Source organism: Eptesicus fuscus, chromosome 14, assembly GCF_027574615.1.
Source record: "Eptesicus fuscus isolate TK198812 chromosome 14, DD_ASM_mEF_20220401, whole genome shotgun sequence".
Classification (NCBI taxonomy): Eukaryota; Metazoa; Chordata; class Mammalia; order Chiroptera; family Vespertilionidae; genus Eptesicus; species Eptesicus fuscus.
The window spans coordinates 31240773-31253802 of NC_072486.1; the positions used below are offsets into that span (position 1 = coordinate 31240773).

At 37.3% G+C, this 13030-nt stretch overlaps 1 protein-coding gene across 1 annotated transcript in view; it reads left to right on the plus strand.

Annotated features, from left to right (window-relative positions):
- Window positions 1–13030, plus strand: part of ABCB4 (ATP binding cassette subfamily B member 4) — a 64057-nt gene that overhangs the window by 21330 nt on the left and 29697 nt on the right. Inside the window, exons 10-14 of the mRNA XM_054726326.1 lie at window positions 1968–2081; window positions 3139–3249; window positions 4713–4838; window positions 9359–9562; window positions 10016–10186. Of these exons, the coding sequence (XP_054582301.1) occupies window positions 1968–2081; window positions 3139–3249; window positions 4713–4838; window positions 9359–9562; window positions 10016–10186 (726 nt within the window). The remainder of the gene's footprint in view (window positions 1–1967; window positions 2082–3138; window positions 3250–4712; window positions 4839–9358; window positions 9563–10015; window positions 10187–13030) is intronic.

The window sequence follows — 13030 nt, forward strand, 5'->3', positions numbered from 1 at the left end:
AAATTTATATATTATAAAACATCAGCTATCTGAAATAGGAGATGAAAAGTTATTTTAGTTTCCTTTTCTTTTTCAAAATGAAGATAGATTTATTTTAAGATTATAAAAATAATATATTCTAGTTATTAAAAGGATTAGAATTTTAAAAATCAGGAATTACTTAGAATTAGAATTATTAATAATCTAACAATCCATATACATTTAATGAGAACTTTTGGCATATATCTTCCAAAAGTATATATCTTCCAAGTGTATATATTTTCTATATACAGTATACACATACTTTTTTCTTTCAAAACTGGGATTGTATTATATCATTCTGTAATCTTTTTTTATAAACTAGAAATAATTTTATGATCAACTTTCCATGTCAGTGACAGAACAACATGTAACCATTCAAACAGTGATCTTTTAAAACCTGAACTTCCCTACATTTTCCAACAAAGGATACTGAACACAGTCTGTCCCTTTGCTGATGACGTAGGGCCATTATGAAAATTAATCACTTCAAGTTGTTTTCTAGAGTGCTATCTTCAGACTCCACTGAGGTGTTGAGGGCTATTTGGCTGGATGAGCTTTCATAATTGCTGTGCCTTTTCTTTTTTCTCTCATTTTGGTCTTCTCTCTGGTTGTTAGCAGAAGCTCTCCACCTTGCTTCAGTTCCTTGCTTGCTAAATTTTATGAAGAAAGGAGATTGAATCCTGACTTTGCTATTCACCTTTTGTGCGGAGTGTGTCCTCTCTGGCCTTGTCTCCTCGTTGGTAGTACGTGGGCAGCGACAGCGCCCCCGTGGGGCTGGAGGGTGATATCCACCCACAGTGCAGGGAGCCAGCAACACCCTCTGGGTAAAGGGCTCTAGTGCATTAACTTAGTAACAACTATTTTGGTAGAAACTCTTTGCTTTCCTACTGGCCCTTACCTTATTGCAGACAGTGGAGAGATAATGAGGGATATTTGAGTTCTGGCTATGTGAAGTGTTACTGTTCCTGTCTTCTGAGAAAAGCCAAACTATGTGTAGAAGTTTCACCATACCCAGAGAGAAAGGAGTAATTTCTCTTCATTTATGTTGTCCTCAGTTGAGTTATGCTAATAATCTGGATTCCTGAAGCTATATTTTTGGCTTTTCTATATCAATTTATTTTCCTAGTTAAAAAAAATATAAAGGAAAATGTATTAAGTTTTGTGTGGTATAGTACAGAATGATTATACAAAGGAATTATTAATCAGTGCACACAGATGTGATTGTGTTTTACTAGTATAATGTGTGAACTAGTTCTTATATTAAAATCTTATTAAAATATGTATGTAAAATGGTACTTTTTAAGGAAAATTCCATGGAGCCAAAAACCTACCATGTTTCATCCTTTTTAAAAAATATATATTTTTATTGATTTCAGGGAGGAAGGAGAGCCAGAGAGAGAAAGAAACATCCATGATGAGAGAGAATCATTGATCAGCTGCCTCCTGTACAACCCACACTGGGGATCGAGCCTGCAACCCGGGCATGTGCCCTGACTGGGAATTGAACCATGACCTCCTGGTTCATAGGCGATGCTCAACCACTGAGCCACACCATTCGGGCCCATGTTTCCTCTTGAACATTCTGTATATCATATAAATATATAGTTAGAGAAAATGAGAATAATAATAGTGATGGAAAATGCTTCCCTCTGGTGGTATTAGCTTCAGAGTCAAGGAAGAAGGTTTGAAAAATCTTTCTGACTCTGTATGAGTTCAGAAGAGCAATAGATAGTTTCCCAAGCTAGACAAATATTTTTGAGGTTGAAGAAACCCATTTGTGCAATGAACTGTTATAGTAATCTTATAAGTTTTCCTCTTTTGCTAAAACAATTTTAAAGGACAAACCTAAACTCAACCCTTTGTATTGTGTATTTCACACAAATCATGTTTGAGATCCTGGACCCCAGAATGGGGCTTGTAACTCTTTCTCACGTTCTTTTGTTCAGGTCTTCTTTTCAATTCTGATCGGAGCTTTCAGTGTTGGACAGGCTGCTCCATGTATTGATGCTTTTGCTAATGCAAGAGGAGCAGCATACGTGATCTTTGGTATTATAGATAAGGTGAGTCAATTATTGTGATGCTGAAAAGTTCCTTGAGGCTTGGGTAATTAAGTCTGGCTTTAGGTTAAATGTCATGTGAACATTAATTATGTGAAATTAACAACCTCTTGTTAGTAATGAATGAAGCAAAATGCCTCTTATTAATATTTCTAAAAGTGTATCTTTCATATAACAACCCTGATCTCATTTTGGAAAGGTACGTCTGCACTTGTGTAATTATTAGAGTTCAGAGCAAAGATGTTTGTCTTCCTACTTTTTTCCCCCTTTTCTCTTTCACTTTGTGGCCAGACTAAGAATAATATGATTTCTATACAGGGTGGAAAAATTATTGGTGGAGTCAAAATTGACAGTATGTTTTACTGGGTTGCCCCCTTCAAAAAAAATGATCACTGCATGTTTGATATCATTTTGAATTAACTATGTTGATTGAATAAGTTGTACTGATTGCAGTAGAATAAAGAAAATAGTTTTGACATATTAAAATATGTCACTGTTTATACACAGATAAACCCGCAAAGAGGATAACTGAAATTTGATCATTTAATCCAAGCAATTCCTCCTGTTTCATTGATCAAAGTCATGAGAAAATTGTTCAGCTTCCAAATTTATTGAAAGTTTACATTGGCCCTAAATAACTTGCTTTAACTAGTTGTTTTGTCAGTCTTCTTAACCCAATCCATTACATTTATTATTTAGAAATAAACTAATTTTCTCTAAATGATGAAATACCTGGCTATATCCGTTATAGTATGTTTTGTTGTATAAACATGAATATCTGACCATTTAGAAATTTTATAAGGGTATGCCAAAATCTTAAAGCAAAATATTGTACAAATAAAATTAGTATGTCACTATGATCTTTTAAAGAAATGCCTGTTTTCTGAGAATGAACATTTCCTTAAACACACACACACACAATCTCTACCTAGGGTTCTATCTTATGGGAGGGAGAGTGTGCCATTCCAGGTATTATTTTTGGAATTTGCTGAATCATATTCCTTAAAAATGCAATTGTTTATTGTATGATAGAATAGTCATTGAATTTTGTTTTATTTAGAATCCTAAAATTGACAGTTTTTCAGAGAGAGGACACAAACCAGACAACATCAAAGGGAATTTGGAGTTCAATGATGTTCATTTTTCTTATCCAGCTCGAGCTAATGTCAAGGTACTGTAAATAGTATCTATAGGAATTCCTAACACAGGTTGAATGTTTAATCATCTTAAAGAATCTAAAGCCTCTAATCTTTTGATATTTATGTGTTTTTTTTTCTTTTTGGGGTTATATTCCTTTATTTGATAGTTTTGTAATGAAAAAAATTGAAAGTTGTATTATTAAACTGTTTCTTGTTTTCCTGCAAGGCTGTTGCTTCACTGTCTAAGAATAGCACCAGCAAACACAATTTACTGCAAAATTAAGATAGTGTTGTTCATCATCTGACACTGTAACAACTAACAAAAGCTTTTCTCCACTGCCAGTTATTTCCAGTGGAAAAATCATTCAGTATTTTGACCCAATCCTGAGACAGATGTAAGCAAGTTATAATACAAGGTGGGGCAAAAGTATGATTACAGTTGTGAGCATGCAAAATACAGAGTGTATTCTTGTGTTATTATTTATTAATTATTGTATTATTTTCCATATGAACAACTGTGAGGCTATTTTTGCCCCACCCTGTATTATATAAGGCTTAAGGTAACAATGTTATCTTTGAATTATATAATTTTTATGGCTAGATTTTACCACAAATCATTTTATGAATTCTGAGTATTATACCTTGTCGCCTAGCCTAAAAATCATAGGGTGTTGGGAGGAGGTACATATTGTGTTTATCTGCAATTGTTAGAAAGTTAAGGGGTATTTTCTTCCAGTAGCATTGTAGTTACTTTTTCCATTGGTACTGCTAAAGGTTGCTAAATCTTTTATCCACCACTAATTTAAGCCAACTATGCTGGACAACTTTATTTAGTGGAGGGGGTTTCCATTTTCACTCCTCACATAGATTTTATGTATTTCTCATATGCTTCTTCACTCAGGGGTTCATCTGCATTAGTTCTGCAGGGTTACTCAGTGTCATCTGGGTCAGCCAACCATCTTCATGACAAGATGTGCTGACAAGTCCTGGATTTTCTGCATGAGCTTCATTCATTTCAGTTACTTCTCCTGATAGAGGAGAATAGAGATCACTAGCAGCTTTCACAATTTCCTAAGCACCAAATTCATCTTGTTTGTTCCATTTTGTCCCAATTTAAGACAGACTACAGTAAAACAACGCCTCCCAAAGATTCCTATGCAAAATTGCAGATTCTCACCATTCCAGTACCATTTTCTGTTGTTATCCATTCCTGCTACTCAGTGAGAGCAGATTGGGGCCGGAGCACTGCCTCCTGATGCCACACACCCTTAGGCCCCAGGGCTGCAGTCTGCAGGCTCTGTGCTGCTCCGAGCACACTGGATCACCCCGTTACAGGAGTGTGTGGCCTGGGCGTGGAAACCCAACTCCTCAGTCACGCTGGGCCCATGGGGGCAGGGCCTATTTCATAGTTTTTCAAATTTAACATTGAATCAAATTACTCCCCTATTAGGATTTTGTTGTGAAGTGTGTTCTTTTTTTGCTCTTTTCCTCCCAGATCTTGAAGGGCCTCAACCTGCAGGTTCGGAGTGGGCAGACGGTGGCCCTGGTTGGGAACAGCGGCTGTGGGAAAAGCACGACGGTCCAGCTGATCCAGAGGCTCTATGACCCTGATGAGGGTATGGTAAGTGGGAAGAACTAAGTTCTCCACATTGGGAAGCTGGGTACCAATTCGCCCTTTGAAATTGTTTTTTTTTTTTTTTAGTAACAAATTTGCATGTTAATGTAATTTTGGTAAAGGGGGAATGGAATTGCAATGTATCTGGAAAATGCATTCAAACCCTTGGGCTGGTTTCACTAAGGTATTCAAAATCATAAAAGCCAAAGAAGCTAGACAACACTCTTTTCAGTTCCCACTTAGTGCCTCATAACCTACTACATCACCAGAAACAGTCATCCAAACCACTGAGAGAATTATATTCAATGAGTGATTGGGTTTGGTCAAAATTATTTCATATCTCAGTTGCTGACTATTTGGTAATCAGGGTCAGTAATTAAATTCATCAGAGACAGTTCAGTTTTCTTAAAGGTTGGAATATCTGAAGGGGAAAATTTTAGATTTTACCACGTAAGAAACTTCTGGGGATATGAGGGACAGTAATAGCCTACCTAGGGTATATATTTTTTTTGACCTCTTAAAAACTGTGTTAAATTCTGGCCCTGACTGGGTGTCTCAGTGAGTTGGAGCATCATCCCATGCACCAAAAGGTGATGGGTTCGATTCTGGTCAGGGCACATACCTAAGTTCAATTCCCGGTCAGGGCGCTTACAGGAGGCAACCAATCAACGTTTCTCTCTCACACTGATGTTTCTCTCTCTCTCTCTCTCTCTCTCTCTCTCTCTCTCTCTCTCTCTCTCTCTCTCTCCCCGCCCCCGGGTGAGGATTTTAAAAAAATGTGTTAAATTCAGCCGAAACCAGTTTGGCTCAGTGGATAGAGCGTCGGCCTGCGGACTCAAGGGTCCCAGGTTCGATTCCGGTCAAGGGCATGTACCTTGGCTGCGGGCACATCCCCAGTAGGGGGTGTGCAAGAGGCAGCTGATCGATGTTTCTCTCTCATCGATGTTTCTAACTCTCTATCCCTCTCTCTTCCTCTCTGTAAAAAATCAATAAAATATATTAAAAAAAATAAATAAATAAATTTAAAAAAATGTGTTAAATTCAAACTTACAGAAAAGTTGGAAGCAGGGAACTCACTATATCCTTCACCCTTCAGATGTACTAATTGTTTAATTTTGACCCACTTGCTTCATTGTTCTCTCTACTCTTGTCTTTTTCATAATAGCCATCCTAACAAATGTCAAGTGTTATCTCATGGTGGTTTTGATTTGCACTCCCTGATGATTAGTGTGATATTGAGCACCTTTTCCGTTACCTGTTGATCTTTTGGATGTCTTCTTTGGAAAAAAAGAAAAGGCTATTTAGTTCCTCTGTTAATTTTAAAATCAGATTGTTTTTCATTTTGCTATTGAATTGTATGAGTTCCATATATATTTTGGATTTTAACTCCTTATCAGTATGTGATTTTCAAGTATTTTCTTCTATTCCCTAGGTTGTCTTTCTTTAATGTTTTTCTTTGCTGTGCAGAAGTTTCATGGGTTAATATAGTCCTACTTGTTTATTTTCCCTTTTGTTGCCTGTGCTACTGGTGTCATATCTCAAAAAAAAATATTGCCAAGATCATTGTCAAGGAGCTTTCTACCTATGTTTTATAGTTTCAGGACTTACATGTAAATCTTCAATTCATTTCAAGTTACTTTTTGTGCATGGTGTAAGATAAGGGTCCAAGTTAATTCTTTTACACATGAATATGCAGATTTATTTTCCCTAAAACCATTTATTGAAGAGATTTTTCTTTCCCCATTGTGTGTTCTTGGCACCCTTATCAAATACTAGTTGATCATATATGTGTGTGTTTATTTCTTGGATCTCTATTCTGTTTCATTGGTCTATGTGTCTGTTTTGGGGGTTGTTGTTTTCCAGTACCTATGTGTGTTTTTATACCAGTACCATACTGTTTTGATTACTACAGCTTCGTAATATACCTTTGTTTATTGAGGATGTTGAGGTATCCCTTTCCCCACTGAGTGCTGGGGCTGGAGTCCTTACAATATCTCAAGAAAAAGAACTTTCTGAGACTAGCATGGGAGGATGAATGATTTTTATTTGTGTGGAATTACATCCCTGGGTTTCCCAAGTCCCATTCCCCTTAGCCTAGTCCTGGAAGAAGTGAGCTGGGGATTCAGTAAAGCTAAAAGCAAAGCCAGTGTCCAGAGTTTCCATTCCATTTTGCAGCCAGGAGTCAACCAGTGTTCCATGTTCAGCAACAGGCTAGTTGCAGTCCATTAGTCCACTCTGTGAAGGAATGCAGGGAAGCAGGAGCAAGAATCTCGCAAGCCAGGAGTCAACCAAGAGGCACCAAGAGAGCGAATTCCTTTGTTCAGGGAATTAAATATCCCAAATCTTCCCACGCTTGCAGTGGCCATGCCCTTTCTGGCCAGTGACCTCTGTTCTCAGGTGTGACTGCGAGCAAGCACCTTTACTAGCCTCCCTAACTTTACTGGGCATGCATCTACCTCCCTGCTTCCCCTAGCAGTCTGCAGGGAATAGGCAGGTGGCTCCCTGGGGAGTGTAAAGCTTTAGCTTCCTGATGAAGCTGCCCAAATGGCATGCCTATAATATTTGGCCTTCCCTTTGCTCCTTTCCTGTTATTAATAACTAGGTTCATTACAATGGTATCCCTTTGAAGTCAGGAAATGTAATGCCTTCAGTTTTGCTTGCATTTCTCAAGATTGCTTTGGCTCTTCGGGGTCTTTTATGATTCCATATGAACGTTGTATTTTTTTTTCTATTTTTGTGAAAAATGCCATTGGAATTTTAACAGGGATTTCATTGAATTTGTAGATCATGTTGAATAGTATGGATATGTTAACAATATTAATTCCTCCATGCCATGAACAAGAATATCTTTTCATTTATCTGTCTTCTTTAATTTCCTTTATTAATGTGCCATACTGGGAAAGATCTTTGTATTCACTTATCTTTTTTATACCAACCACTTAAAATTTGAAAAAGGCAAGTTTTAGCAAATATTTATTCCAGTATTTGAAAATATATTTAACTGAAGCAACATTATCTAGCAACTAATATCTAGATAACAATAGAGATAGTTCAAATTAATATTTGCTTTAGAATTCATTAGGCACTATAATCTTTACCCTCCATTTACTAAACTTTCCTCTTTTGAAATTAGAAAGTTAGAGATTCATCAAGTTTAAATCAGGTTCATATTGTTCCTTTCTTTAAACGCTATTCACCACTACCACATACTCATTTTATACTCAACTTCATTAGACTTTTTAGTACATGGTCTTGTTTGCAAGCCTAGAGCATGAATGTTTTGATCAGATTAGAAAGTTTCTCATTGCTCTCAGCATGAACTGTTACTCCGCTTGCTCATGTGGAGGCTGTGGGGCTGAATCTGTTATCAAGTTACACGTGTGGTTTCAAATGAGGTTCCAGGGAACTGCAGAAGCCCTGGAGAAAGATTGACCTTCAGCTGTTAATACCCTGGGCTCTGGTGGAAGGAGGGCAGAGCGGCCTGGAGTCCTGTGAGGAGAGACTGGGGCCTGTGGCTCTGGGAAGGGAGCCCCGGGGACAGCTGCCCAGACCCCTGGGCTGAGTCACTCTTCTGCACCTCAGTAGCCATCCTTCTTCTAAAATCTTCTTAGAGGATTGTTTATTCAACCTTTATTCAGCAGATAAATGCCCAACATATATCACTAACCGTACAGGGTGTTATTAGAGAAGAAAAAGTAAGTCATACTCCTCAGCCTGGTAATTCTCTACTTCTACAGTGACTGTCCTACAGGGTTTCTTGAAGGAAATAAAATGTCCAGCAGGTGGGAAATGCTAAAGAAAATTGTGGTGTATTACATATAGTAAAACATCGTAATGCCATCAAAATGACATGCAGACTGGGTAGGAAAGTGGACATTTTTATTCACATTTACTAATGGTAAGCAAAAATAATAGTTTGCCAAAACTATATAATCTAAAATATTTATGGAGAATTACCTACCCATGAAAAAACTGTATATGTAAGGAGAAAATATCAAGAGAACATATACTTTTTATTGTTATTCTTGCACATTGTTCTGTACTTCCATTCTCATCCTAACCACTGAAATAAGTTCAATATTAGCTAAGACTTTTTTCATAACAAATGAAAGAGTATTAGGCCAATTGAAATAAGCCAGTCAGAGAAAGACAAGTATCACCTATCTCATTCATATGTGGGAGCTAATGAACAAAATAAACCGATGAACAAAATACATTCCAAGACATAGAAGCATGGAACAGACTGTGGGGACTCTCAGAGGGAAGGCAGGGGTGGGTGGGCAGGAAGAGATCAACCAAAGAACTTGTATGCACATATATATGCATAACCCATGGACACAAACAATAGGGTGGTGAAGGCCTGGGGTGGGGGGCAGGGGTGGTCTAGAAGGGGTCAATGGGGGGAAAAAGAGGACATATGTAATACTTTCAATAATAAAGATTTAAAAAATAGTCTTGATGATTTAGATATCAAATGGTTCAAAATATTTAATGAAAATATTCCTCTTTTTTTTTTTTTTTTTCAGATTAGCATAGATGGCCAGGATATTAGGACCTTTAACGTAAGGTATTTGAGGGAAATCATTGGAGTGGTGAGTCAGGAGCCAGTGCTATTTTCTACCACAATTGCTGAAAACATTCGCTATGGCCGTGGAAATGTCACCATGGATGACATAAAGAAAGCTGTCAAAGAAGCCAATGCCTATGAGTTTATCATGAAATTACCACAGGTAACAGCTTTGTTAATGTAGTTGCCCTCAAAGTTAGAATGTCACCTCATGCAGCCGAGTTCTTTCTTCTAAGGTTAAGCTAATCATGTTTGAGAGACAGGGTTGTCCAACTTTGCGAGGTAAGTCCCTTGAATTATTCAGTTGGAGGTTTAAGGAGTAGAGCCTGGCACACAAATCACATAAAATTTTATACAGAGTATGTCTTAGTAGTTTTTATGATTTAGTATTCATTTATTTTATTATAATTTATGACTCACTGTGATGGTCAAAATGATGCTCCATGTTGTCTTCATGAATTTCTAAACTCCGTAGCCTTTTCTATTTAAAATATTTTAGGGAACATTTGAGATCTTGCTCCCCAGCACATGTCAGTTTGGCTCAAACAAACTCTTGTAAAATTTCTCTTAAAAAAAGAAAAAACTTTTAACAGCTCTTCCATGTTTTCTGTTGTAGAAATTTGACACCCTGGTTGGAGACAGAGGGGCGCAGCTGAGTGGGGGACAGAAACAGAGAATCGCCATCGCTCGGGCCCTGGTTCGCAACCCCAAGATCCTGCTGCTGGATGAGGCCACGTCGGCCTTGGACACTGAAAGTGAAGCTGAGGTACAGGCGGCTCTGGATAAGGTGGGTAGACACTAAACGCCTGAAGGACCAACAAAATGAAACTTGAAAATTCTTGCTAATGCTTTGCAAGTCCAGATTGAAAAACGTGAGAGCAAACGAAGCTCTCTCATGGAGCTTTATGGATTCCCCCTGTGTCAGGTCACATGGCAGGCAGGTGGGTGGCCCATTCGCTGGCTTGCTGACCAAGGTACGGTGAGCTGAAATCCAGGCCCAGGCACTGAGCCACTCATCTTTGTTTTGCCCTTTCAGGTAGGCCATTGCTTTGATCCAAAGTAGTTGTGTAAAAATCTACCAAAAAAAATATGGTTACCTGGACACTGGTCCAGCCGAAAAACAAATCAATATCCTTGCCTTATTTTTTAGGCAGTAACATCATTTTTATCTATTCACGAAGGCGGATGGATGGTTTTCTGGAAATGAAGTTCAGTTTGTATTTGTCTAAGCAAATAAATAAGCAGCACGTTTTAAGGATGCTGAGCTCACGTTCCTGGGTCAGATATTCTAAGTCTTTCTATCAAATTTAAGCTGAAGCTTCACAAGAAGAATCTTATCTTAGGACCCTTTGGACATCGGTGCTGATGTCATCTGTAATAACAACGGAGTGTAAAAACCAGATTCATGTGGCACCAACTTACTGTGATTAGCTACTTACTTATTTGCCTTCTTTCCCCCAGAAAGAATAAACCCCTTAAGATACAACATTAATAAATGTTTCATGTTTGTATCTGTATAATACGTAATCCAGTGCCTTGCACATAGTAGAGCCTAAATAAATATTATCATGGTCCAACTCATTGAGACAATACATGTTTACAGTAAAAAAAAAAAATTAATGACCATATTAGCTTTTGACTCAATAGATAGCAACTATTTGTCAAAATAAATAATAGGTTTTTCAATATAAGATCTTAAAGAATATAAAAGTGGATTTGATATTTTGAAATTTTAAGGTAAGTCAATAACCACAAAGTTTCATACCCACATGCATCCTCCTTTTCCTAGTGTTATTATCAGGAGTTGTAAGGAAAGAATGAAAAGCCTCCATGGTGATTTTATGAAATGATTCCAAAAGGTTTCATTTTATACTATTTTTTCCAGAAGTTCCAGAAAGGCTAATGAATAGTACTCCCTTTGTGTGGCCCTGCCTTTCATCCCTGCATATCCCAAACTAGTACAGGGTCCAAATGTCTTAATAGCTGGTATCTTTGAATCTAGGATGTTTATTTGCCAATGTCTTGTCATCATTTGTGTGTCTGAGAGGTCTGAAAAAAAAATCTCTTTGTGTCAGATCTCTCTTCTGGCCAAAATTTCTTGGTCAAGGGTGACAGTAGCTAACTTTTAAATTCACAAATAATATGCTTTGTTTCTCCTGAACACCAGCCAGTCACTCACAATTTTTATTCCAACTTCTCTGTTTGTTTGTTTGTTTGTTTTGTATTGACATAGCATCAATCTATTATCATAATGATAGCATAGCCTTTGTTAGAAATTTAGTCATCACTATTAGTATCATGAATATAGTTAGAATGATCAAATTATTTCCTATGTGCCTTATCATGCATGGAGCAAGCCAGGCAACTTCCACATTAGTACATATTTATAGATGCTTCTTTGGAAGCGATATACTAAAAATCAAAGAATCGTCTTAAAAACGTTGTTCAGTAGACCTGTGCTCTAGTCTCTCTTTTTATAGTTTAACTCTTTTACATTTAGTTAAGCATCGTTGATTCATCTAGTTTAAAATTTTCGAGTAAGGATTGACGTAGAAAGATCGCATTATTTTTTCCCCCGGGGGCTATACAATTGGCTCAATACCATTTATTATATAATCAACCTTTTCTCTGTTAATAAGAATGCTATATCTATCCTATACTAATTCTTAAAATGGTTTATATCTATTTCTGGACTCTATTTTTGCTCTATTGATCAAATTGCCTATTCATGTGATAGCTTCCCCTGCATTTTACTGTTTTTAATTGCTGTAGCTCTTAGCTGGTAGAGATATTCCCTTCTTATGAAACGTTTTCATAATTTTCATGACTGCTCTTTTTAAAAAGTATTTTTATTAATTTTTAGAGAGAGAGAGGGAGGGAGAGGGAGATAGAGAAAGAAACATCGATGTGAGAGCGGAACATCCATTGGCTGGCTCCTGCACAAACCCTACCGGGGATCGAGCCTGCAACCCAGGCATGTGGCCTCAGGGGGACTCAAACCAGCAACCTTTCAGTGCACAGGATGACACCCCACCAACTAAGCCATACCAACTAGGGCTCATGGCTGCTCTTTTCAAAAAATTTGAGATATAATTTATATACCATAAAGTTCACCCTCTTAATATGAACAATTTATTGGTTTTTAGTATTTTCACAAGATTTTGCAGCCATCACCACTATATAATTTTAGAATATTTTCATCATCCCAAAAGGAAACCTGTTACCCACCAGCTGTCACTCACCATTCTACACTCACCCTAGCCATAGCAACCTCTAATCTACTTTCTGTCTCTATGGATTTGCCTATTCTGGACAGTCCATATAAATGGAATTATACAATGGGTGGTCTTTTTGACTCGCTCTTTTCACTTAGCATCATGTTTTCAAGGCCATTCCTGTTGAAACATGCATCGGAGTATTGTTCCCTCTTACGGTGCAATAATATTCTCTTATATGGAATACACATTTCATTTATTCTTTGATCAGCTGATGAACATGTGGATTAGTCCCACTTTTTTGGCTATTATAAATCTAGCCTCTTGTTTTTAATTTATGTTTTAATCTACTTAGCTGAATTAGGTTATACTCTACTAACCATCCTAACGAGGTTTTATTGCCTCAGAGTAGAAGT